General features: G+C 45.9%; 1 protein-coding gene across 1 annotated transcript; it reads left to right on the top strand.

Annotated features, from left to right (window-relative positions):
- The first annotated feature begins 2,489 nt into the window (after positions 1-2,489).
- On the top strand, positions 2,490-23,318 carry mapkapk2a (MAPK activated protein kinase 2a). Its single transcript, XM_031567831.2, has 9 exons — positions 2,490-2,668; positions 13,192-13,256; positions 14,314-14,393; positions 14,758-14,884; positions 15,987-16,062; positions 19,033-19,157; positions 19,788-19,873; positions 20,868-20,948; positions 23,091-23,318. Exons 1-9 carry the CDS (start codon positions 2,505-2,507, stop codon positions 23,259-23,261), a joined length of 975 nt encoding a protein of 324 aa, XP_031423691.1. The 5' UTR covers positions 2,490-2,504; the 3' UTR covers positions 23,262-23,318.
- The last annotated feature ends 4,495 nt before the right edge of the window (positions 23,319-27,813 follow it).

Here is a 27,813-nt window from a genome sequence, read left to right as displayed (position 1 = left end):
TCTGTCCTCAAGGCCATTTACAGGAGCAGTAAACCTCTGCAGCTGCTTGCCCCTATTCCCTCATGGAACACACTCAAAGACAGGGGCAGCAGAGTTCAGCAGAGTGTTTGAATCAGAATGGGGCCTGATGGGATGGAACACTATTCAATTCAATTTCAATTTTATTTATATAGGCCATAACAATACAATTGTCCTCTAGGCGCTTTACAGAGCCCAGAGCCTGAAACCCCCCTTATTGCAAGCACAATGGCAACACGGGCAAGAAAAAACTCCCTGTTAGTCAGGAAGGAACCTTAAGCAGAACCACGGCACATTAAGGGGGAACCCATCTGCTTGAGGTCGGCCCGGGTGGAGATAGGAAGGGGGGAAGGGGGGAGGGTTGTGTGGCAGAAGGGGAAAGGGAAACAACAGGTGTTGTACATAGCCTGCATTTGGTAGATGTACATAATATATATACAGACATCCAGTGGTAAATACATGATACAGACAAGACCAGTTTAGTGGATATACACTGTGCTGATAGGGTTACTATTACAGGTGAGATGTGCTCATATTTTTTAGTTCTGGTGAGTGTACGGGCAGCAGCGTTCTGTATAAGTTGGAGGCTCTTTATTGAGTTGATGCTGCATCCGGACAGGAGAACATTGCAGTAATCTAGTTGGGAAGTAATAAATGCGTGGATTTAGTTTTTCTGCATCTTGGAGGGATAGGACTTTTCTAATTTTGGCAATATTGCGTAATTGAAAAAATGATGTCTTTGAGATCTGTTTTATGTGCGAGTCAAATAGGAGGTCTTGGTTGATAGTTACACCAAGGTTTTTGATGCTAGTATTGGGTGTTGGGATGCCATCGAGTGTGGATAGATGGCTAGATAGTGTCATTCTCAATTGATCGGGGCCTACAAGCATAACCTCAGTTTTATCAGAATTGAGGAGCAGGAAGTTGTTAGCCATCCAAGATTTTACATCTTGCAGGCAAGTTTCTATCTTGGGTAAATGTACAATTTCATCAGGTTTCATGGATAGGTAGAGTTGGGTGTCATCAGCATAGCAGTGGAAGTTAATGCCATGGTTCCTTATGACAGCACCTAAGGGTAGCATGTAAAGGGAAAAGAGCAGTGGTCCGCGGACAGAGCCTTGGGGAACACCGTAGCTTACTCTAGTGTGATTGGATGACTTCTCATGGACGTGAACGAATTGATGGCGATCAGAGAGGTAAGATCTAAACCAGGATAAGGCACAGCCTTTGATGCCAACATGATGTTCAAGTCTCTGTAATAGGATATGGTGATCTATAGTGTCGAAGGCGGCACTAAGGTCTAGTAGAACTAGTATTGAGGTGCACCCATGATCGGATGCGATTAGTAGGTCATTCAGGACTTTGACTAAGGCCGTTTCAGTGCTGTGGTGGGCTCTAATGCCAGGATACTAGGATCATATCGTAATTCAATTTTATTTATATAGCGCCAAAACAATACAATTGTAAACGTATTGTCAAACATGGGTAGATTGAGCCAGAATTGGGGTCCAGTTATGGAATACATGAACTGTATTGGGGGACACGAGTAGATTGATCCAGTTATTGAATACATGAACTGTATTGGGGAACATGGGTAGATTGATCCAGTTATTGAATACATTAACTGTATTGGGGGACACGGGTAGATTGATTAATGACAGAACATATTGGAGAATTGACCGATTGGTGCACCATTATTCTGGCCTGGTGTGGCCAGACTGGCATTCCACGTAGTGGAAATTGAGGAACCAAAGGCAGGAACCGGAGTGGAGATTGAGCTGAGGAACCAAAGGCAGACAGGCAGGGAGCCATGAGCCTCTGAAAAAAATTGTAATGGATTGTAATGGCAATTTTGTTCCAGTAGGTGGCCCCAAACCATCATGAATGTCAGAATAGGTCATGTATTGAAGCACACGTCCAGTTGGGCCATAACATGTCTCTAGTGTTGGAGGCTGGGGCTCCTGCTGCACTCATTCAGCTTTTACACTCCTTGTTACTGACAGCGTTGAGTTACTTAAAAGCCTCCTCCTCTCTTCCCTCGACTCTCTCCTCCCCTCTTCCCTCCACTCTCTCCTCCTCTCTCCTCCTCTCTTCCCTCCACTCTCTCCTCCTCTCTTCCCTCCACTCTCTCTCCCTCGCTTCCCTCCACTCTCTCCTCCTCCCCCACTCTCTCCTCCTCCCTCCTCCTCTCTTGTCCGGTCTTGTTCAGCTGTGTATGGATTAGAATGGTGGACCAACATTTAATCAGTACTTGATGTTTCTCTGTGTGAGTCCTGGCGCTAGACTGTCTCTCTCTTCCTTCCACTCTCTATGGATGAGTATGGTGGACTGACCTTTAATCAGTACTTGTTGTGCATGGTTGAAAGTGGCTGTCTCTCTCCAGACCGCTTCCTGTCTCTCTCCAGACCGCTTCCTGTCTCTCTTCACTGTCCTATCCAATTAAAGGCAAAAAAAATCTTAAAAAGAAGAAAGTGTCATGGTCGCTCATGAGTGTGTCTCTGTCCCCTCAGATGCTGCAGGACTGCACCAAAGCCAGGAGAGAGGTGGAGCTGCACTGGCGAGCCTCGCCGTGCTCGCACATCGTCCGCATCGTCGACGTCTACGAGAACCTCTACCAGGGGAAGAAGTGCCTGCTCATCGTCATGGAGTGGTAAGTCAGCCGCTCAACCCGACCAGTCAGCCGCTCAACCCAACCATTCGAAATATAACTTAGTGTCAATAAAAAAGACTAGACTTGATGACTGGATGATGAACCTATGCACCTTGGGCCGTTAGTGGGAACATCCAGTGTGTTTATCTCTGTTCATCAATGTTTGCCATCGAAACAAAAGGATGTTATAAAAGGAGGATGTTATAAAAAAAACGACCACCTCCAAAAATATACTTTTGACCAAATTGTAAAATGTATAGTTTATCTCTTTCATTTAATTTTGTGTGCTGAGATCACTCAACACACAAAATAGTTTAATATTTCATTGTCCTTGTGGGGAGATCTAGAGATCAGTAGCGGTGAGGCAGCCATCATTATAAGTCCCCCGGGCCTGTAGCTTGTCCTTGCTCGCCTGCGTAGCCGGATTAACGTATAGAAAAAGGAAACCGTGTCGCTGGCGTGCAGCTTATTTGTATGACTTACATGTTGCCGCTTTAACACTATCACACATCATGACATCAATTGTGTCTTGGGAGTTAGTTATTTAGCTCGAAAGTAGACAGAATGAGTGCTCAGGTACTGCTATTCCAGACAACGCAGACATCACTACCACTCTGAGTGTGTGAGAGTCTCCCCCTCCCCTCTCCTCCCCCTCCCTCCCCTTCTGTCTTGACCCAGAAACCATCAGCGGTCTCCGTTGCTCTGGTGACCTGACCCGTGCTCTGCTTTAGGGTTGCGCTGGTGCATCCCCCTCGCAGCGCTGCCAGTAAACGTTCACAGGGGCCGGGCCTTACCCCCAGATGGGCCCCATTCCTGCAAAGGTGCACTCAAATCGCGTGCAGTGGAGTTTGACAAGTCAGACAACAGACTCAGAATGGGATAAAAGTCTGTTGTTTGAACTGTCATTTCAGGCATATAGTACTAGTTATGATGATGAAAAGTACTGGACGTTTCACATAGATGTTAGGTGAAAATTCACCCTAGTTACCTCAGGACTCCGGAGCTGCATATAAGTATATTTATTAGACAAACAACAATTGCAATCGGGCTCACTCCCAGCACAAGGCTGAAAGTGAAGCAATGTCTGAAGGAATAGGGTAGTTTTTCTCTTGTCTGTCCCATTTGTTAAAGCAAAATAATTTATAATTATGCATGCCCCCCCCCCCCCCCCCCGTGTAATGGTTATTTATTTTTGATACACGGCCACATGGATGTGTAGTGTGTCAGCAGTGAGATATGATGTTGACACAATATCATGGTTTGGGTGGAGCCTGTGAATCCTTCAGTTGTCACAGGGACTGCGTTGGTGGACTTGAGTCAGTCTGCTAATAATGACAGCATTTCATCAGCATTGTGCTTACGTCAGTTCTTGAAACACACCTTACTACGAGTTTCCTCCACCCCCTCCACCCCCCCAAAAAACTGATTCCCCATTCATGCATCGTGTTGTTTCATCACTCTTGATGCATCTTCCAACGCCTGTTATGCAATGACTCAGGCCCCCATGTTCAGTCTTTGCGGTTTTCTATTTTTATTTTTATTTCATTTAAATTTCACCAGCACCTTTAGTCATTGTGCCTGCTGCCGTTAACATGGGTTTCAGCTGCCTGTGCAAGCAGGGGGAGTGTGAAAGAGGTTGTGTCACTGTCCCCCTTCACATTGATAGGCCTTTGGGATTACACGGAGGGTGTTAGAAAGGTCTGGGAAGAAGGAACTGACACAAAAACCTGGAGGTGTGGTCAGCTGCAGTGTTTCCCCATTGGTCTGTTGAGGTTGACCTATGTTGACCTTGGTTGACCTCTGTTGACCTTGGTTGACGCCCATCACAAGTGTTGGTACCAGGTGTTCAGAAGAGGTAGATGAGGATGTCCTCCAAATTCAGATCAGATTCAAATGCATTCCGTTCACCATTGGAATCAATGTAAATATACTATATATAGAGGGACAAGTGACAGTGCATCGCCCATCCGATTGACTAATGACTAATTATAGTTTTGCTGATGTGCAAACCTAAGCTTGTTGCTCTTGTACGCAACAGAAACTTAAAGCTTGCCGAAACTGTTGCCCACTCACAGTGTGATGAAACGAATGTCCTAACTCCACTCATGGAATGCCTCTTGTCCAATCAGAAATGAATATCCCCACTCATGGAATGCCTCTTGTCCAATCAGAAATGAATACATTGACATCACTGGATTGGAAATTGGTTACTCAACTTGTCAGTGGAAGTTTAAATGAACCCAATAAACAATTATTCCACATGGTAACTTACTGCTGTATAACCTTTAACCTCTCGTAGGTTACTGTGATAGTATCTTACCCAAGGTAACTTACTGCTGTAAAACCTCTTGTAGGTTACTGTGATGCTATCTAGGAAGCCGTTTTTGCAGGCTGGCAAGTTTCAATTCAAGCAGAAACTCATGAGGTCCGCATTGTCAATCGGTTGCCAAAGAGAAACTAGGCCAGCTGTGTGTGCAGTCCAGCTTCTCCGAGTTCTAAAGGAAACGATCGGTAGGAACTGCTGCAGAGGCATCAGGATTTACGGTCATCACCTAACTTCTTGCTTTCTCACTTTCTTCTTGACTGACCTTTCAAACTTTTAAGGAAAAGGCCCACTAGTTAATTTGAGGCCCACTAGTTTTGTGTTTGCATTATGTGTGTTGGCAGTCTATGGTGGCAGGCCTGACAGGTCCTGACTGTTACTGAACAACTCCAGTCAGATCTTTTTATCATTAGAGTCAAATACACTCCAGGGTTGGCGACAATACCAACAGCTTCCTAGATAGTATACCCTTGGGAAAAGGCCAACAGCTTCCTAGATAGTATACCCTTGGGAAAAGGCCAACAGCTTCCTAGATAGTATACCCTTGGGAAAAGGCCAACAGCTTCCTAGATAGTATACCCTTGGGAAAAGGCCAACAGCTTCCTAGATAGTATACCCTTGTGGAAAGGCCAACAGCTTCCTAGATAGTATACCCTTAGGAAAAGGCCAGAGCATCTCTACAGTGTGTTGCATGAATAGTATTTGTTCCATGTCAAGCTTTTGACACTAGGTGGAGGAAGAGAGCTCTGAAATAGTCTTGTTCCAGCCCCAGCTGTAGCGTGGCGAGCCCTGATGCCCATGGTGCTGCCCGTACCCTCTGCCCGGGCATTCAGTGTTGATCTGAGCTCATTTGTGTTGGGCACTTCTAGAGCATGTGATTGACATAATGGTGCTTTGTTATGCTTTTTTTTTTTTCTCTTCCTTTTTTTCTTTCTGATTTCCTTCTGTCGGTTGTGAAATACTGAAAGTGCTACAGCTCTCTGTGCAGTTACGCCACCGCCGCCTTCTCTCGCTCATCTCCGACAGCGATGCTTTCGCCCCATCTCAGAAAAAATAAATAATAAAAAAACCACAAAAAAAAAAATCTGCTGACGCACTCTCACATCTGTCCTGTACCGGGCCGGGCTGCCGTGGTAACCACACCCAGACGGTTTGCTCCACGCTGGTCGCAGCCGGCCATCTCTCCGTTTCACACCCTGGTGCGCGGCGCCACTTAACCCTTTGCTTGACGCAAGCAGCGGGTTTATCTGTTGATACGAAAGTGTGTTGCCTTGGGGCTCACGTCAGATTGAGGACGAGTGACACTTGTTGCCCGTGCGTGTGGTTAATGAGGTGTTTGAATTGTGCCATTGTGCATCGCATGTTGAAAAACACGGAAGTTCTGCACTCAGACGTAAACACTGCTGCCTGGTTTTGCAGGTCGTGGAGAACTCTTGTGAACTGTGTCAAGATCATACTCTCAGATAAACTCATACGGTTGTCATGTCATTGGTGTGTGTGTGCGCATGCATATGCAGGTGTGTGTGTATGTATGTGTCATGCATGGATGAATAAGTGTGTGTGTGTGTGTGTGTGTGTGTGTGTGTGTGTGTGTGTGTGTGTGTGTGTGTGTGTGTGTGTGTGTGTGTGTGTGTGTGTGTGTGTGTGTGTGTGTGTGTGTGTGTGTGAGAGTGTGTGTGGCTTGTCTAAAGGGCTTTTCCTCACAGGTCTGTGTTGATCTCCGTGATGAGGTGATCTCGCCCAATGCCCAAGATTTAGTGTGTGTGTGTGTTATCATAGTGTTCTCTTTCATGCCCAGGGCGGTATAGGGTCAGTGGGGAACTTTTTCATCACAAGTTTGCGTGGATTCCCTGTGTGTGTGTGTGTGTGTGTGTGTGTGTGTGTGTGTGTGTGTGTGTGTGTGTGTGTGTGTTCCTGTCATCTGGTCCTCATCACTCTGTCATCAGCCGATCCCTGCTGACATCCACGAGCAGATCATTCCAGTAGCTGTATCAGCCGCCTTGGGCAATTTAGTGCTTTCAGAAGAGGCCTTCACAGATGATGTGGCAAAAGCCTGTGAACCGTGAAGACTGACGACTTCTGTGGAAAATCTCCGAGCATCCTGTTCTTTTCACAGCCTTCGCCTGCTAGTCGGCGGTCCCTGTTTACAGGAAGGTGTGTTTTTATTATATTTTTAGTACAGCGAAATTACATTCACTTTCATTTTGTGGAGTTGAACAGAAGGTGACCCGAGCATCACTGTGTGATTTTTCTCAGAGGTTCGCTGTGCTTGTCCCGTTTCCTTTTCCGGCTCCTTTCCTTGGAGTCTTCCTTGACTGACCTCATCCGTGACATTCCTGATTGGCTGGACACATACCATTTAGATACTCAAACTTTTCAGTCACACTGATTCCAATAAGGTGTGCATGAAGCGCCGCTGGTTAGAGCGAAACAGCCCCTAACGCAAGACCTCTCACCTCTAGCGGATGCTCGCGACCTCTGACCTCTAGCGGATGCTCGCGACCTCTGACCTCTAGTGGATGCTCGCGACCTCTGACCTCTGACCCTCTAGCGGATTCTTGCGACCTCTGGTGTCCACTAGTTAGCTTAATCGGTCATAGTTTGAACAATGTCACTTTGCATTTCTGCATTTGAAAATGCAGTACGTTCTGACCAACTTTTTAGCACTTCAGTCAGGGATGTAATTGAATCATGGGTGTTTGAACTATGTAACCATGAAGCACTTCCTGTGCGACACACTAATGATTCGCAGCATGTGTGTATTCATGTGTGTGTGTGTGCATGCAAAAGGAAACCTCCGGTGAGAAACATGCAAAGACAGCAGCAGCAGCAGCAGCAGCAAAAGTGGTTTTCGCACTAGAAGTCCCATGATGTGTTTAAAAGAACCACACACCCAAAGCCACCGTGGGTTACAAGAAATCACACAATATCACTTTACAGCAGAAATGGAACTCCTCTTTGGAATGGAAGAACATCAAAAATGACTAAATAGCTTGATCAATTTTTACAGTGGGCATGAGGTCACCAGTCTCGTGAGGAGGAGTCTCTGCTGTCATGGGTTACATAAGAGAACCATAATCCTCACTATACTCAAGGGTATGTCTCTTGTGTACTTACATACTCCTCACTATGCTCAAGGGTATGTCTCTCTTGGGTTACATGACAGAAGCATAATCCTCACTATACTCAAGGGTATGTCTCTCTCTTGTGTACTTGCATCTCAAACCAACAAGAACAGAAACAACAGCTAACTATGCAGAAAACTACATTTAAACTATGGTGTGTGTATGTATGGTTGTTTTCACCATATGTAAACGCAACTTTGCAAAAAAAAAAGAGATGTTATGAGAGCCTCAGAGATTCTGAGACGCCTCTGAAACTGGAAACTCAATTCCACTCCGCTCATGTTTGGTGTGTGAACCATCTGAGAAGTGGTGCCATGTCTAGCAGGCAAGGGCTTTGATGTCGTATGTTGTTTCGCAGGCGAGGGCTTTGATGTCGTATGTTGCCTTTAGAGTGGCGCTCTGCAGAACAAAGGTAACACCACCTCCTGTATGTACACTTGGCAGTTTGCCGCACCTCATACATTAATAGGATTTGACAAAAAGGTGCTGGAATGGCAGATTTCTATTTCAAAGGCAAGAGAAGGACTGTGCAGTGTCTGCGCCTCCTGTCTGCGCCCCTCTGTGCAGCGTCTGCGACTCCCCTGTACCATGGACTGGAAGTAGGGAGGTGAGTGATATAGAAAGTGGCAAAACGTGCTGTGGTCACAGCCTACACAACACATTAACAGACTCACATTCACTCACAGTGACACTCTCACAGTCCACCAGGCATCGTGATGAGTAATGAAACCCTTCGAAAAATTAACTGTGAAACGGAGACAGATCGAAACTACGAATGCAAATACAAATATGAGGATGATTTTTTGCCGCTTGCAAAAATGCTGCAAAAAAAAAGACCAACCTGTTTCATAAGTGTCATCATCATCATGTTCACATGACTGCTCAGTTTGAATGAGTTCAACGGCAAGCATGGGGGTTAGTTCCCGTTCCCTGAAGACCGCCCAAGTGAAACTCAAGACTCGGTGATGTATGTCAAATTTCTTGAATGTGTTGCATATACTCTGAGAATGACTTGGTTCAAGGTTGACCACAGCATTCTCAGTGGCTGGTGGCTCATTACTGAGCCCACAGTGTCCAAAACACACAACAGTGACCGAAAGTGGGAGGAAGTTGGCAGTCATAACAATCAATCAAGCTGATATCAACATTGCTATAACTCGTAAACAATCACCAATCTGATATCAGCATGACTATAAACCGTAACAATCAATCAAGCTGATATCAGCATGACTATGAACCGTAACAATCAAGCAAGCTGATATCAACATTACTATAACTCGTAAACAATCACCAAACTGATATCAGCATGACTATAAACCGTAACAATCAATCAAGCTGATATCAGCATGACTATGAACCGTAACAATCAATCAAGCTGATATCAGCATGACTATAACTCGTAATCAATCAATCAAGCTGATATCAGCATGACTATAAACCGTAACAATCAATCAAGCTGATATCAGGCTGGTTCTTGAGTGGCGTACAACTCCTCACCAGAAATGAGTGCTGTAGCCACAAACCAGACCATTAGGAGCGTGTGTGTGTGTGTGTGTGTGTGTGTGTGTGTGTGTGTGTGTGTGTGTGTGTGTGTGTGTGTGTGTGTGTGTGTGTGTGTGTGTGTGTGTGTGTGTGTGTGTGTGTGTGTGTGTGTGTGTGGGGCACCGTCAGGATGTACGATCTCTGCTGGCGATATGCCTGACACGGCCAAGCACGTGCTAATGCTGACATTTGACCTTGTTCCATATTTCTTTCAAAAGCTAAGACACTTTACATTCTAACTAAATCAGAATCAGAATGGGATTTATTGCCAAGTAGGTTTACACCTACTTGGAATTTTTTCTGGTGTGAAGGTGCATACAGTAAACATAAAACATAAAAACACAATAAGTACTACACATAACATAAAATCACAAATAAGTACTACACATAAGAAAAGTACTACACATAAGAACCAAAAAAACACAATATATACGATACAAATATATAAACAATGAATATAAAAAAGTAAAGTGGAAAGTAGAGTGCAAAAGCAAAACAGGAGTGCAATGTGAATGAGCAATGTGCGATGTAATGTGTGTTAATGTAACACAGACTTAGGGTGTGGGGGTGGGATAAGAGTCCAGGTCAGGTGGGGGTCCCGGGCCTTGTTAATAAGGCCAACTGCAGCCGGGAAGAAGCTGGTTTTGTGGCGTGAGGTTTTGGTCCTGATGGACCGCATCCTCCTGCCGGAGGGAAGAACTTCAAAGAGTTTGTGACCTGGGTGGGAGGGATCGGCCACAATCTTACCTGCCCGCCTCAGGGTCCTAGAGGCGAACAGGTCCTGAAGAGATGGAAGATTGCAGCCAATCACCTGCGTGAAAAAAAGTTATCAGTCCAAGCAACGTTTGTATTACAGAGTCCGTGGGCTGGGGCTCATGCAAGCACATGGTAAAACCATCAAGACAACAAGATAATAAGTGTGTTATAATACACCAACGGACCGCGCCCGCACACGCACACAGACCAGCGCAGACGCACACGCACACGCACACGCACACGCACACGCACACGCACACGCACACGCACACGCACACGCACACACACACACGCACACGCACACAGACCAGCGCGCCCGCAGATGCACACAGACCAGCGCAGACGCACACACGCACACAGACCAGCGCGCCCGCAGACGCACACACACACACGTGCACACCCACACAGACCAACACGCACGCACACACACACACATGCATGCACAAACAGACACACAATCGCACAACCACAGAGACCTATCTGGACAAGCCTGACTGTAAACGCTGTGTGCTGGGGCGTGTTGATCGCCCATTTCCTTGCAGACAGGGCCCCTTCCCCACATCTGCAACCTTTTCATGAAGGCCTGCTCATCTCTGGGCCACACACACTCTCATCTCTGGGCCTCACACACTCTCATCTCTGGGCCTCACACACATACATACACACACTCATCTCTGGGCCCCGCTGCCACGTCTTCTGAGGAAGTCATGGTGACTGTGGTCAGGGCAACAGGGGGCCTCTAATAAGCATGAAGGATGCTATTCTGAGTCAGTCACTCACACTCACACACTTTTGTCTTCCTATGGCCCTTTTGGACTCGTTTGCAAACTGTAGGGCTGCTGTGTCCGTCGGTCGGGCGGATGTCCTGTTCTTGTAAGCTTATTCTTGTTAGTTTATTGACTATTTGAGGTCCGGTATTTTGCAAGCGCCTTTTCACTTTTTTGCCTCTCCCTCTCATGGTCATGTTGAGGGTCTTTAAGGTGGTCTGTAGATTAGCAAGTGGAGCAGAAATCTAGCCACGCTGAAGTTTCAGTACCATTTTTCGAGAAGCACCTGTTGTGAATTATGAAAGACCTCCCCACCATTTCCGGATGTGCAGGCACTTTTTGTGCCCACCGTGTCTGGTGAGGCTTTCCTCACGTGTGTGTCACCTCAGCTGCAGACATGTGTCAGTGTTGAGGGACGTTTCTTCCTCTTAGCTGGGAGGGTACGGAGGTGAGCGCATGAGGTGTGTGTGTGTGTGTGTGTGTGTACGGTCACATGAGGTGTGTGTGTGTGTGTGTGTACGGTCACATGAGGTGTGTGTGTGTGTGTGTACGGAGGTGAGCACATGAGGTGTGTGTGTGTGTGTGTGTGTGTGTGTGTGTACGGAAGTGAGCGCATGAGGTGTGGCAATGGTATAGGCCCCAGTGTTGGGAAATGGTCACCCCACGCTCCTCATGGTTACACCAGCGTGTGTGTGTGTCTCCAGTCCCTGGATTCCCTGTGTGTGTGTGTGTGTGTGTGTGTGTGTGTGTGTGTGTGTCCCTGTCATCTGGTCCTCATCACTCTGTCATCAGCCGATCCCTGCAGACATCCACGAGCAGATCATTCCAGTAGCTGTATCAGCCGCCTTGGGCAATTTAGTGCTTTCGGAAGAGGCCTTCACAGATGATGACTGTCTGGCTTCTGTGGAAAATCTCTGAGTATCCTGTTATTTTCACAGCATTCGCCTGGTAGTCTGCAGTTCCTGTTTACAGGAAGGCGCATTTTATTGATTTTTTCTTAGTACAGCGAAACTATGTTCACTTTCATTTTGTGGAGTTGAACAGAAGGTGACCCGAGCATCACTGTGTTTCCTTTTCCTGCTCCTTTCCTTGGCGTCTTCCCTTGACTGACTATGAATGTGTGTGTGTGTGTGTGTGGCATGTATGAATACATGTGTGTTACTGTCTGTATGTGTATGAGAGTATGGACCCCCCCCCCCTCGGGATCTGTCCTAGTAGTATAGAGCAGTGGTTCCCAAACTTTTTACAGTCCCGTACCCCTTCAGACATTTAATCTCCAGCCACGTGCCCCCTCCCCCTGCACACATATTCAGCATATAACTCTTGAAACTATGAAATTGTCAGGGTAGGTCACTAACCGCCACTGCCACGCCCCCTCCCCCCGCGCGCATATTCAGCCTATAACACTTTAAACTGTCAGGGTAGGTCACTAACCTACCTGTAGCTATTTTTGGCATTGTAATTATTTCGCTGAATATGGGTATACATGTATTTCTGGCAATGCGACCTGGCTATTCGGACTATTTAAGATTTCATGTCTATTTATAGCTCCGTTTGAAAATGTAATGGGCTTTTTCACTTTGAAAACGCAAATCGAATTTTCTCCCTGCGTACCCCCTGAACCACTTTGCGTACCCCTGGGGGTACGCGTACCCCAGTTTGGGAACCGATGGTATAGAGGAAGGGAGATGGGCACAGCACACACTGCCCTAGACTAACAGGCACACACACACTGCCTCAGACTAACAGGCACACACACACTGCCTCAGACTAACAGGCACACACACACTGCCCCAGACTAACAGGCCTGATGCGCACACTGCCCCAGACTAACAGGCCTGATGCGCACACTGCCTCAGACTAACACACACACACTGCCTCAGACTAACACACACACTGCTCCAGACTAACAGGCCTGATGCACACACTGCCTCAGACTAACAGGCCTGATGCACACACACACTGCCTCAGACTAACATGCCTGTGTGACTCTTCTGTGTTGTGTTTCAGTATGGATGGAGGAGAGCTGTTCAGTCGCATTCAGGACCGCGGGGACCAGGCTTTCACAGAGAGAGGTATGACCCTGCCCCCTGCACCCTGGCTTATCCACAGCCCTGTACCTCAAGGCTTATCCACAGCCCTGTACCTCAAGGCTTGCCCATCTAACTCATCGGTCTGGTTCCTTTCTTTTGTCGGAGTTGTAATTAGGGCTGAACGATTAATTGCATTTGCGATTTAATCGCGATATGATAGAATGCGATTTTCTAACCGCAACGTTCACGATTAAAAAACCTGGTCTAAAAAAAAAATAATAATAATAATTCTTTTTTTTTTTAAGATGATACATTTTGCACACAGTGTTTAAGTGCATGCCTAGTGTTCATACTTAAAATGACTTTTTTGACACCGATTTGTTGTTCTTGTTTCTGTAATGAGCAGTTAAATAAAAATGTAAAATGTGGGAAAGAAGATTTTACACTAAATGTATCTAATATTGTGTTGGTCATATTTAAATCATTCATTACGTTTTGTTGGGGAAAAAAAGAGGATAAAAAAAAAAATCGCATATTAAATCGCAATCGCAATATTTTGGTAAAAAATCGCAATTAGATTATTTTCCCAAATCGTTCAGCCCTAGTTGTAATGTACATTTTATTATCTTGTCTGCTTTTTTGTGAATGTGCAGTAATCGTAAACAATGTGCTACACAAGTTAATTACGCTGTCATCAGTGGGAATACAGAATTCTTCAACCGAAAATTCCTATTAGAAGTCCATGTCTTCCGTTGCCATAGTGATGGAACTGTTATGGGATGCCAGTCTTGTTCTGTCTTTCTGTGTTAAGGCTTGAGTATTGTGCCTTTGTGTGTGGATGTGGGGCTGTGGTAGAACTTTTTCATGTGTGTTCTCCTCTTCAAGTGAAGCACATGTGTGTTTATTTTCATATTGTTGCATATGCACTTCAAGTGACAAGTGAAGTACTTGTGTGTTTACCTCTTTAAGTGAAGTACGTGTGTGTTTACCTCTTCAAGTGAAGCACATGAAGTGCATATGCAACAATGTGAAAATAAACACACAAGTGACAAGTGAAGTACGTGTGTGTTTACCTCTGCTGTGTCTGTCCCTGTTCCAGAGGCTTCTGACATCATGAAGAGCATTGGGGAGGCCATTCAGTTCCTCCACGCAATTAACATCGCACACAGAGACGTAAAGGTACCAGTGCTTACACACACACACACACACACACACACACACACACACACACACACACACCATTCAGTTCCTCCACGCAATTAACATCGCACACAGAGACGTGAAGGTACCAGTGCTTACACACACACACACACACACACACACACACACACACACCATTCAGTTCCTCCACGCCATTAACATCGCACACAGAGATGTGAAGGTACCAGTGCTTTCACACACTCGCACACACACACACTAAATTCTCTCCAAATGATTGTTTGTTTGCATGCGTGTTTACACGGGGGTGGGTGTGTGTGTGTGTGTGTGTGTGTGTGTGTGTTTGTTTGTGTGTGTCTGTTTTGTTCGACTCTTTCACTTGCAGCCCGAGAACCTTCTGTACACCTCCAAGCGGCCCAACGCCATACTGAAGCTGACGGACTTCGGCTTTGCCAAAGAAACGACGACGCACAACTCCCTCGCCACGCCCTGCTACACTCCTTACTACGTCGGTAAGAACACCCTCCGCACCGTCTGTATCCATGGAGACCAAATACTTCAATACTTGCCACACCAGACACCAACACATAAGGGAAAACGTTGTGATCGTGTTCCTGTGTTCATTGCTCAGTTCAGTGTCAAAACAAACAAATCAATTCATTTATCAATCACTTAATTTGGTTACTAGTTCATCAGACATTTATAAATCAGGTTACTAGCAGTGGCGGCTGCTCATTTTTTTTGGGGGGGGGGGGGCGCAGTTGGGCAGTGCGGTTTAAATAGCACTCCACAATGAGAGAAAAAAACACACAAGAGAGATTTTGAGTAGAATATATTAAAAAACAAAGATTTATTTCATGAAAACACAGTGCTCAACACTGTCCATTAGCAACTCTCAACAAACTGTAAAATTGGGCATGAGAGGTTTAGAGCAGAATGGTTTAAGAAACATTGGGTTGGGTTCCAGAGGTTTAAACATTGGGTAGTAGAGGTTTAGAGTAGACTAGATTCAGAAACATTGTGTACAAGAAGTTTAAAACAGAGTAGATTAAAAAAACACAGGGTGTAGAGGTTTAGAGCAGAATAGAGTGAGAAAGACTGGATGATACCAGTAGTTTAGAGCAGAATAGATTCAGAAACACTGGATTATACTAGAGGTTTAGAGCAGAATAGATTCAGAAACACTGGATGATATTACATGTTTTCGAATGCCAATTCGGTACCCTTCGTCCAACTGCTCTGCAATACTCAGTCTTCCAAAGAGGTTTAGCTTCAGGCTGTTATTTAGATGGCTAAGGCCAGATTCATGCTTTTACATTTTTCAGTAAAGTGCTTTAGATCCCTTATTCCTGTTGTAATGCAGAGTGTTTCAGACCCAGGACTTTGGAACAACAAGACAGGGCAACCAAAAAACGCATTACTAACTGAACAACCAGCTAACCAACTCTGCTTAGCATAGCCTACAGGTTTGACGAGAAGCTCCGGGTGCTATCAGTGGTCTGCTGCTGAATGTCTAGCATGTTTTAGTTTCCTCCCTCAGTGGACTCAGGGGGTGTAGACTGTGTTGACTTTGACTGACTGGCGTCTCCTCGGTCTCCTCTGTTTCCTCTTTAGCCCCGGAGGTCCTCGGCCCAGAGAAGTACGACAAGTCCTGTGACATGTGGTCACTCGGGGTCATCATGTACATCTTGTAAGTGTCTCTCAAAGGTCACTGGGGGTCATCATGTACATCTTGTAAGTGTCTCTCAAAGGTCACTGGGGGGTCATCATGTACATCTTGTAAGTGTCTCTCAAAGGTCACTGGGGGTCATCATGTCTCTCAAAGGTCACTCGGGGTCATCATGTACATCTTGTGAGTAACAGACACACTCCGTGATGAATAATGAAACCTTTAGAAAATGAACATGCTCCTTGTCTGAAGGGTGCCTATGACACACACACACACACACACACACACACACAGTCACTCACTCACTCATATATATATATATATACAGCGGGTAAAATAAGTATTGAACACGTCACCATTTTTCTCAGTAAAAATATTTCCAAAGGTGCTATTGACATGAAATTTTCACCAGATGTTGGTAACAACCCAAGTAATCCATACATACAAAGAAAACAAATTAAATACGTTCAGAAATTAAGTTATGTATAATAATGTGAAATGACACAGGGAAAAAGTATTGAACACGCTTACTTTATTCAATACTTTGTACAAAAGCCTTTATAGGTAATGACAGCTTCAAGACGCTTCCTGTAGGCAGAAACTAGTCGTATGCATTGCTCAGGTGTGATTTTGGCCCATTCTTCCACACAAACAGTCTTCAAATCTTGAAAGTTCCCTGGGCCTCTTCTCTGATCTTCAGTTCTTTCCATAGATTTTCAATTGGATTCAAGTCAGGTGATTGGCTGGGCCATTCTAGCAGCTTTATTTTCTTTCTCTGAAACCAATTGAGAGTTTCCTTGGCTGTTCACTTTCTTGCTTAAATGTCCACAGTCGTTTCATCTTCATCATCCTGGTAGATGGCAGCAGATTTTTATCAAGAATGTCTCGGTACATTTTTCCATTCATCCTTCCTTCAATTGTGTGAAGTTTGCCAGTACCGTCTGCTAAATGACTAAATGTAAATGTACCGTATGCTGAAAAGCAGCCCCACACCATAATGTTCCCACCTCCAAACTTCACTGTTGGGATGATGTGCAGTGCCATTTGTCCTCCAAACATGGTGTGCATTATGGCATCCAAAGAGTTCAAATTTGCTCTCATCTGAACAGACTATATTCTCCCAGTATTTCACAGGCTTGTCCAAATGTCGTGCTGCAAACTTTAAACGAGCTTTAACATGCTTTTTCTTCAGCAATGGAGTCTTATGTAGTGAGCATGTATACAGGCCATGGCGGTTGAGTGCATTACTTTTCTTTTAAACAATTGTACCTGCAAATTCCAGGTATTTCTGAAGCTCTCCACTGTGGTCCTTGGCTCTTGGACAACTCTTCTGATAATTCTTTTCACTCCTCTGTCAGAAATCTTGCGAGGAGCACCTGGTCGTGGCCAGTTTATGGTGAAATGATGTTCTTTCCACTTCCGGCTTATGGTCCAAACAGTGCTCACTGGAATATTCAGAAGTTTAGAAATGCGTCTGTAACCAATGCCATCAGTATGTTTTGCAAAAAGAAGGTTGCGAAGGTCTTGAGAGAGCTCTTTGCTTTTACCCATCATGACATTTTTCTTGTGTGACACCTTGGTAATGAGACACATTTTTATAGGCCATCAGTTGGGATATTAATTTGCACTGACAAGGGGCCGGATTGCTTTCTAATTACTGATAGATTTCAGCAGTTTTCTTGGCTTTCCATGCCTTTTTGCACCTCCCTTTCTCCCTGTGTTACTTAAAATACTTTTTCCCTGTGTTATTTCACATTAATACAAATAACTTCATTTCTGAATTTGTTTGTGTTGGTTTCTTTGTATGTATTGATTACTTGGGTTGTTACCAACATCTGGTGAAAATTTCATGTCAATAGCACCTTTGGAAATATTTTTACTGAGAAAAATGGTGACGTGTTCAATACTTATTTTACCCGCTGTATATACATATACAGGGAGTTAGATGATGAAGTGTGATGGTGTGTGTGTGTGTGTGTGTGTGTGTGTGTGTGTGTGTGTGTGTGTGTGTGTGTATACACACACACACACACAATACATCTTCCCACTAAACCGTGTCATCGTCTAACTCCCTGTGCGATCTATCTCTCTATCTCGCTCTCTCTCACTCATGCTGTCTCACATTATCCCTCCCCCTTCTTGCGTAAGTTACCAATATGATTAGTAAGATATACTATTTTACATGAATGCGTAGACCTGAAAAAGAGAAGAGATAGGCCAGTTCCCAGTAGCGCTGTGTTCAGAGGTACAGTACAGGAAATGTGATGAAGTGGCAGGCTGGGCATTGCGTTATAGATGAGCGTGTGCGTTATAGATGAGTTAACGTGTTTCATTCTGTGCTCACTCATTTGACAAGCGCTAAATAACCCACAGACGTAACATACGTGGATGTGTTAATGGTGCCTCATAGCAGTGAGCTTCATTTGGTAGGGTTGGGCATCGGCACAGATGCCATGATCTATTCCAATTCAGTATCAATAGGGACGAGATATGAAATACTATAAAGCAGCGTTCCTGATTTTCACACGGAACAGTTTCTTGTCCCCTAGTGGAAATGTTGCCGCTTCTGAGTTTGCCATTGTTAAAAATGGAAAGCTAGACAAATGCTTATCAAACTCTGGCAGGTGTGCACCCATAACCCATAACCCTTATCTTAATGCTCAGAACACCATTATTAACGTTTAATGAAAGAGGAAATACTGGATAAAACATGATATTTCGGAACGCCAGAAAAAATGCTGAAAATCAAGACTGTCAGGGGACTTTGAATGTGTGAATATCTTTCCAACTTTACCAAAGTCATTTTCTCCACAACCGTGATGTCCCACGTGCACACTGAGGATTGCTTCGATTTGCTCCCATGTAGAAAAAAAATGGGTTAATCCTTTCCTTCTGTCTTTAGCCTTTGTGTGTGTGTGTGTGTGTGTGTGTGTGTGTGTGTGTGTGTGTGTGTTTGAGGTGTCTTAACCCTTTCTCTGCTTCTGTCTTCAGACTCTGTGGCTACCCCCCGTTCTACTCCAACCACGGGCTGGCCATCTCCCCCGGGATGAAGCGACGTATTCGCATGGGCCAGTACGAGTTCCCCAACCCCGAATGGTCAGACGTCTCGGAGGAAGGTAACACGTCATGCTCTGCAGGCTCTAGAACACTCCTTCCACTCTTGTGCAGTGTTACAGCACAGCATCACAGTTTGATTACTGTAGTTTTGGGAGTGGTTGGTCCGGCGTACTATTTGTGCATCACATCTGAAATGGCATAATAGTGACCTAAGTGGTCTCTACAGGGTGGTTCAGAAAAACCTGACACTTTATTTTTTTTTTTTCATAATTTTACAAATGTGGCAGTTTTCTGAAGATTTGTTTTGTTTTGCCTCGGATGGGATACGGCTGTGAGTTTTTACTGTGAAAAGCATTTTCAAAATGTCCAAAATGTTTTTTTTTTTTTTTTTTGCACTTTATTAAGTAGTTAATAATTCCAGGGTGTGGTTTGAGCAGTGTGGGGGTAGCGGCTGTCGTTTGCCATTCACCTGAGTGTCTGCACTACTGCATCAGGCTTTTGACGGATGGAATTTGATGTGAACTTAATGGGTTCTTCCCGTGCTGCACCCCTCCACCATGTTTGGTTCACCTCTTTCCTGGGTGAAGGCGAGAAGAGGGATGAACTCCATAAATGACTTGTTTGACCAAATGTGTTTTGTGTGTGTGTGTGTGTGTGTGTGTGTGTGTGTCTCATGTCTCATCTCACAGCCAAAGGCCTCATTAGAACCCTTCTGAAGACTGAGCCCACTGAGAGGATGACAATCACAGAGTTCATGAATCATCCCTGGATCAACGTTAGTCTGCACACACACACACACACACACACACACACCTACACACCTCATACATGCACGCACTCATACACACAGCTCACAGTGGACACACACAAATACACGCGCATACATCACAAAGACACACATTCACACCACACACCCACAAACACACTCATATGCACACACACACCCACAAACACACTCATATGCACACACACACACACACACACACACACACACAAACACACTCATATGCAGAAAATGGTGTTTGAATGTAGTGTGGTTATGGTCTGAAGTAAAGTAGCAGTGTGTGTACAGTGTTGACAGCCTCTAGTAAAGTGTGTGTGTGTGTGTGTGTGGATGGCGTGGCGTGTGTGCCTTTAGTAAAGTGTGTGTGTGTGTGTGCCTGTAGTAAAGTGTGTGTGTGTTGTGATGGCCTGTAGTAAAGTGTGTGTGTGTGTGTGTGTGTGTGTGTGTGTGTGTGTGTGTGTGTGTGTGTGTGTGCAGTGTGGTGATGGCCTACAGTAAAGTGTGTGTGTGTGTGTGTGTGTGCGCCTGTAGTAAAGTGTGTGTGTGCCTGTAGTAAAGTGTGTGTGTGTGTGTGTGTGTGTGGTGTGTGCCTGTAGTAAAGTGTGTGTGTGTGTGTGTGCCTGTAGTAAAGTGTGTGTGTGTGTGTGTGTGTGTGTGCCTGTAGTAAAGTGTGTGTGTGTGTGTGTGTGTGCCTGTAGTAAAGTGTGTGTGTGCGTGCCTGCCTGTAGTAAAGTGTGTGTGTGTGCCTGTATTAAAGTGTGTGTGTGTGTGTGTGTGTACACCTGTAGTAAAGTGTGTGTGTGTGCCTGTATTAAAGTGTGTGTGTGTACACCTGTAGTAAAGTGTGTGTACACCTGTAGTAAAGTGTGTGTGTGCCTGTAGTAAAGTGTGTGTGTGTGTGTGTGTGTGCCTGTAGTAAAGTGTGTGTGTGTGTGTGTGTGTGCCTGTATTAAAGTGCTTGGTTCTTCTCCCTGTGCTCCTGCAGCAGTCGATGGAAGTGCCTCAGACTCCTCTCCACACCAGCAGAGTCCTGAAGGAGGAGCAGGACGCCTGGGAGGAGGTCAAGGTGAGACACACACACACACACGGCCACACACACACACGGCCACACACACGGCCACACACACACACACACGGCCACACACACACACGGCCACACACACGGCCACACACACACACACACACACACACACACACACACACACACACACACACACACACACACACACGCGGCCACACTGCCTCACCTCACACGTCCTTATGTGAAAAAGACTCTGACGCTGGATGGATGGAATCTCAGTGATAGATGTGCACTCAGATGTGGACACCAAACCGTTTTTGTACAGAATTAAGTGTGTTGGAATTGTTTTCGAGAATTTTAGATCTAGGTCCTAGATTAGATGTAGATAGACATGATTAGATCTAGATAAACATCACACACACACACACACACACATCTAGATCTAGATTTAGGTTCTGACGTGTGCTTTCACTCTGGATCATGATGTTGCCGACGCCTCACTGACTGCGTCATGATGCTCATGGTCACGTCACGTCATGGCTGCTTAGTTGGAAAGCCGGAGGAGTTGAGTGCAGGTGGAGGTGTGTGACGGGAAGTGTGATTATGTCAACAGGCTACCAAATCCGAGATCTGACTCTTTCAAAACCTTTCAAATCCGAGATCTGACTCTTTCAAAACCTTTCAAATCCGAGATCTGACTCTTTCAAATCCGAGATCTGACTCTTTCTAAACCTTTCAAATCCGAGATCTGACTCTTTCAAAACCTTTCAAATCCGAGATCTGACTCGTGCCACACTCTTTCAAAACCTTTTTGTTTTTAAGCAGTTCTGTGGCACTACACTTCTTTGAAAAACGGAACTCCGCTTCCTTGAATCCAGTTTCACTGACCGTGTTAAACCTTTAAGGGTTTTTAGAGTGGGAATCCATCTTGTAAGTCATGTAAACAACATCTAGTGATTCAGGTCCATCTTAAGATGTGCTGAGTGTGGCTTATATCCGATCTATTCCCGAGTCTGCATCTATTCCCAGCTCAGATCTGCTATGGTCCTGATGTGCAGGACACAAGGGGGAGGTCAAAGGTCACAAGGTGGAGGGTTGGGGTCACAAGATGGAGGTCTAGGGTTAGGGTCACAAGGTGGAAGTCTGGGGTCACAAGGGTTAGGCTTAGGGTCACAGGTGGAGGTCACATGGTCACAAGGTGGAGGTCACAGGGTCACAAGGTGGAGGTCACAGGGTCACAAGGTGGAGGTCAAGGGTCACAAGGTGGAGGGTTAGGGTCTAAAGGTGGAGGGTTAGGGTCTAAAGGTGGAGGGTTAGTCACAGGGTCACAAGGTGGAGGGTTAGGGTCACCAGATGGAGGTCTGGGGTTAGGGTCACAAGGTGGAGGTCAAGGGTCACAAGGTGGAGGGTTAGGGTCACAAGGTGGAGGGTTAGGGTCACAGGGTCACAAGGTGGAGGGTTAGGGTCACAAGATGGAGGGTTAGGGTCACAAGATGGAGGTCTGGGGTCAGAAGGTGGAGGGTTAGGGTCACAAGATGGAGGGTTAGGGTTAGGGTCACAAGGTGGAGGTCAAGGGTCACAAGATGGAGGGTTAGGGTCACAAGGTGGAGGGTTAGGGTCACAAGATGGAGGGTTAGGGTCACAAGATGGAGGTGTGGGGTTAGGGTCACAAGATGGAGGGTTAGGGTCACAAGGTGGAGGGTTAGGGTCACAAGGTGGAGGTCAAGGGTCACAAGGTGGAGGTCTGGGGTCACAAGGTGGAGGTCAAGGGTCACAAGGTGGAGGGTTAGGGTCACAAGGTGGAAGTCAAGGGTCACAAGGTGGAGGTCTGGGGTTAGGGTCACAAGGGTTAGGGTTGGGGTCACAGGTGGAGGTCTCTAATGCACTCCTCCGGCGGGCAGTGTGGTGATCAGGTCTGGGTGACACAGAGGGGCGTGATGGCTTAGATCATACTTTGCTCTCTGTCTGTCCCTGCACATCCGCCACCCTCCATGAGTAACACACACACACACACACACACACACACACACACACACACACACACACACACACACTCTTTCACTCCTCTGTCTCTTAAGTAACCCCCCCCCCCCCACACACACACAAACACATATCTCTCTCCTTCCCTTGTTTTTGATTCTCTTTTGATTACTAGTAACATCCTCCCCTGTGTGTGTGTGTGTTTAGGAGGAGATGACAAGTGCCTTGGCCACTATGCGTGTGGACTACGACCAGATTAAGATCAAGACCATCAAGGACTCCACAAACCCTCTGCTGATGAAGAGGAGGAAGAAGATCAACACCGCAGCCACCTGCACAGAGAATACAGACCCCGACACACAGACCCCTGCGCTCTGAAGAACACACACACACACCCACCTACCTGCAGTCGGTCAGGCTGAAACACACACGCTCTAAAGAAGAGGACATGCATGCATACACACACACACACACACACACGTATACACACTTACCTTTATTCTATAGAAGAAGGATATGCGCGCCCACACACACACACACACACACACACACACACACACACACTATGCATATGTACGTACATGGAAATCTTTTAAGAAAAGGAAGCAATAACTCAACTATATCCTGGGAAATAGACTGCATGAGTTTTATGAAAATGCCAGGATATGAAGTTTTCCCCTACAAATGTTTATTTTTTTTTCCTTTCTTTATTTCTTTCTTTATTTTTTCTTTAAAAAAAAAAATGTATTTCTTTTTATGACTCCACTGTTCTAACTAATCAGCCACTGTGGCATTCTGGGAATGCTTGAGGGTTCACGTCCTGCATCCTGCTGAATTCTGGGTAAGGCAAAGGATCAGGAGCTAGGGAGAAACCCATGCAGCAGACTTCATTTGCTTTGTGTTTTTAGAGTCCGCTTTTCCACATTTTATCAATTTCTTTGTTGTAAGGGTTGTTAGCCAGACCCAGACAGACAGACAGACAGACAGACAGACAGACAGACAGACAGACAGACAGACAGACAGACAGACAGACAGACAGACAGACAGACAGACAGACAGACAGACAGACAGACAGACAGACAGACAGACAGACAGACAGACAGACAGACAGACAGACAGACAGACAGACAGACAGACAGACAGAGCCAAAGAGAGGTTAGATTCTCTTTCTGTTCCTTGTTTTTCCTTCTCTTTTCCTCTGCCAAAGCATTGGCCCATCAGCTGTGGTCAAGCACCGTGGTAGCATGTTCTCATTGACTGGGGTTTGGGGCCCCTGTTGCATTAGGTTGGGGGGGGGGGGGGTAGAGGTGGCCTGCTCCAACTGCAAATGCACAAAGCCTAGACCCCTGATCCCTGCCCCCCTCCCTCGCTGAAAAACTATGCGCTCCTTTGCCATACTGAAATACTTTGTGAGTCTGTCCATGCACTTGTATGTTTTTGTTTGGGGGGTGGGGGGGCTAAATATATCAGATTGCTACTGTCACTAACTTGCAGATCTAGGAAAATGTATTTTTTTTAAGACGACTCGTGGAATGTAGACGCACTCTCAGACTGGGTTTAATGTGAAGCCCTCAAGCGAACCCCTCCTCTCTTCCTGTTGGTTGTTGTGGTGCCCCCCCCCCCCCCCCCCCCCATGGCTCATACCCAGCGCTGCGGACTGGCACAGGGGCCTCAGCATCTGCAGTGCTTTTACACTTTGTGTTCATGGGGGGAGGGGGCATCAGACCCCACCCTGATCAGGCACAGAGACGGACGGGTTAATCAGTGGGGTCCGAGTCGGTTCTGTGCCTGCTGCACCAGCACCGGTAAACCTCCTCACAGCTCGGTCCTAGTAGATGACCCGCCGGTGGGCCGGATCAGGGAGTCCAGTCCGTTTGAGGCCCTCTCCTGTGTACTGGCGGTGTCAGACGGCGCTGACGCTCCTCCTCGTTAACTCCGTAGATGTTTGCCTTTGGGCCGGATCTGGGCCAGAACCGGGCCACGCCCGTTTCAGTGTCTGATGCCTTCTGGGACGTTCTCTGGTACATGTTGTAGTCAATAATGTAATGCTTTGTTCAAGTGCTCTCTGTCCTCGCCAGATGGTGATTCTTCAGTGGTGACTATATTTTATTACATATAGAGATATCTATCTTTCATAGCCCAAGCCCTCATGATGATGTCACTCGGCACGTCCTGTGTCAGTGCTATGCATTTGTGTGATTTTGTTCTCCAGTCGTTTTAGATGCTTGAAACACGGATAAGACCCAAAGTGAGTGAATAGGATGTGTACGGAAGGTGTTTCACTGGAATACCCTCAAATGGACCCCCCCACCCCCGCCGACCCCCCAACTTCACACTCCTGGTACCCCTCCCCTCCTTCAGTGTTTAATATGAACTGAAAACACAGTGTGTCAGCCTCGCCTTCAGTATTTGACCTTTGACCCAAGGGGCTGTCCAGACAGGAAGGAGTGTGACTGGCGGAGCGCTTGCGTCTCAAACGAATCCGTACCTGGTCTGCCCCAAGACCACTCTAGCACCAGCTTCTTTTGGGAAATGACACCGGCACTGCGCACACGCTATGCATTATGGTCTTTTGGGGGGGGTGGGGTGGACGTAGCAGTGTGTCAAAATATTGACTGATTCAATGAAAAGGGTTGTTGAGAAGTACTGTTGAAGTTCACAGGCTGTGTTTACGTCTGTCATTCATATCAGCAGAATTATAATCCAGTGTTTCTAGTCCTTCTGTGGGTTGACCAGGCTAAACTGGACACTACCTTTTTTTCTTTTGGAGATGTTTTAAAATAGTCTTTTTTTTTTCTTCTTCTTTTTTTTCCTCTGCAGTTAAAGCAGTGGCCGTGTCAGAATATGTTGCATGTCTCCAGTCCTGTAAAATGGAGAGTCAAGGTTTTTGTGTGTGTGTGTGTGTGTGTGTGTGTGTGTGTGTGTGTCCGTGTGTCCAACTGCTGTACGTATGTTTGTATGTATGTCTCAGTCTGCTTCAACTTTGGATTAAAAAAACAAACAAAAAGAAAACTAAAAGAATCTGGTGTCTGTGAATGAATGGTGACTGTCTTGGGTTCCCACTGATAAACGGGTGCTTTCCCCACGGGTGCCATCACGTCCTGGTGAGCCCTGTGCACGGCTGCTGTGTTTGTCAGGAGGCTTTTCCCGTGTGAGTGAGTGATTGAGTGCTGCACCTGTGGTCGGCCTCCTCTTGAGCTGGAAATGGAGGCGCCACAGTGCCCTGCGACCGCACCATCATCTCACAACAGGGGCTGCTTTCGTTATCCCTCAGCCCAGGTGGACGATATATGCACACACACACACACACACACACACGTAAATGCTGTAAGTGGGCTAATGACTATTCTCATTTGTAGTTCAGCGTTGGTGGAACGAACTGCCTAGCACTACCAGAGCAGGGGTGTCCCTCTCTACCTTTAAGAAGCTTTTGAAGACCCAACTCTTCAGAGAGCACCTTCCTTCCTAACTGGCACTTCGACTAGTGCTTAACTTGCACATACAGCAGTTACATCCCTGCACTCGTTTTTCGTTTCTATTTCTTTTTTGTATTTCTTATGTAAAGTAGTATTTATTGTTACACTAGGTCTCTATTGCTCGTAGCTTGCCTGTTCTCTCCCTTGTACGTCGCTTTGGACAAAAGCGTCTGCTAAATGACTAAATGTAAATGTGAAGTGGGCAAAACTGTGTTGAATGAGTAAATGAAGGTAAATGTGAGGGTCTAGGGTCTCCTCCTCAGGTTGTAGAGGGTAGACTCCGGTAAACACAGAGTCATCTGTGAGTTTGGTAAATGCTTATTCATCGTCCTGTGCTCAGGTGGTTTGGGTGGGGGGGCTGCCCCCCTTCAACTGTGAGTGTGTTTGTGTGTGTGTGTGTGTAGACCCAAGCGTGTCAAATAGGTTTCATTCATCTGCTGTCTGATTCATTTAGGGACAGCTGGGATGGAAGGTGCAGACAAGCACGCCTTGCTAAATGAGCAAGCGTCCGTGTGTGTGTGTGTGTGTGTGTGTGGGGGGGGGGGGGGGGTTGGGGTTAAAAAAAAAAGCAATGCTCAGTGATGTTGAAACTAGATATTAGCCCTGGTTAGTGTACTGGCGGACATGTTTGGCAAATGTTATTATTATTTTATTATTATTATTATTATTATTTGTATTTTTTAGAGGAAGGAGGTAACCTGTTAACATATAACAACCCATAACAGAAAGCTGTTGCGTTGAACTTTCCCTGCCCTGCCAGACTTTCAGCGTTAAAACGTAGGTTCACTTCTATGCACTTTCCACGTAACAGGAACTTTAATGCAGAACTGGCATTCCTCTGGCGTCATGCTGTGGTTTTGTCTTTGCCATTAAATCAGTCTGCCCCAAACTTTTACTCAAATCTCTCAGTGTGTGACGCAAAAACATGACTGAAGCCACAGGAATTCTGTGTTGTAATTTCCACCTAAATTCCAAAGACAATGTTTCCCTAATGGGATACTGATTTTTTTTTTATAGCTATTTTCTATCTACACTGAGTATTATAGCATAGAGCTCTATCTGCATTGAGTATTATTTGGTCATTGGTCAAATGTAGGATACTGCACAGCTCCCATTGGTCAAAGGTGAGATACTGCACAGCTCCCATTGGTCAAAGGTAGGATACTGCACAGCTCCCATTTGTCAAATGTAGGATACTGCACAGTTCCCATTGGTCAAATGTAGGATACTGCACAGCCCCCATTGGTGTTGCATAGTTTCCCCAGGCAAGATACAGGCTCCTGATTGGTCACGTCCGTGCTTTCATAGGTATTGTGCCAGGTATAAGATTTAAAGCACAATTCTCCACAGCAGTAACATTCAGTTCAGTGCAGCTGCTGTTCCTTTACTGTGACCGTATAACATTCTCAATGCCATGCAGTGGTCATTACTGTGACCGTATAACATTCTCAATG

This window comes from Clupea harengus, chromosome 5 (assembly GCF_900700415.2).
Source record: "Clupea harengus chromosome 5, Ch_v2.0.2, whole genome shotgun sequence".
Classification (NCBI taxonomy): Eukaryota; Metazoa; Chordata; class Actinopteri; order Clupeiformes; family Clupeidae; genus Clupea; species Clupea harengus.
The sequence above is the reverse complement of the archived record's forward strand: the minus strand, read 5'-3'. Positions and strand labels throughout refer to the sequence as shown.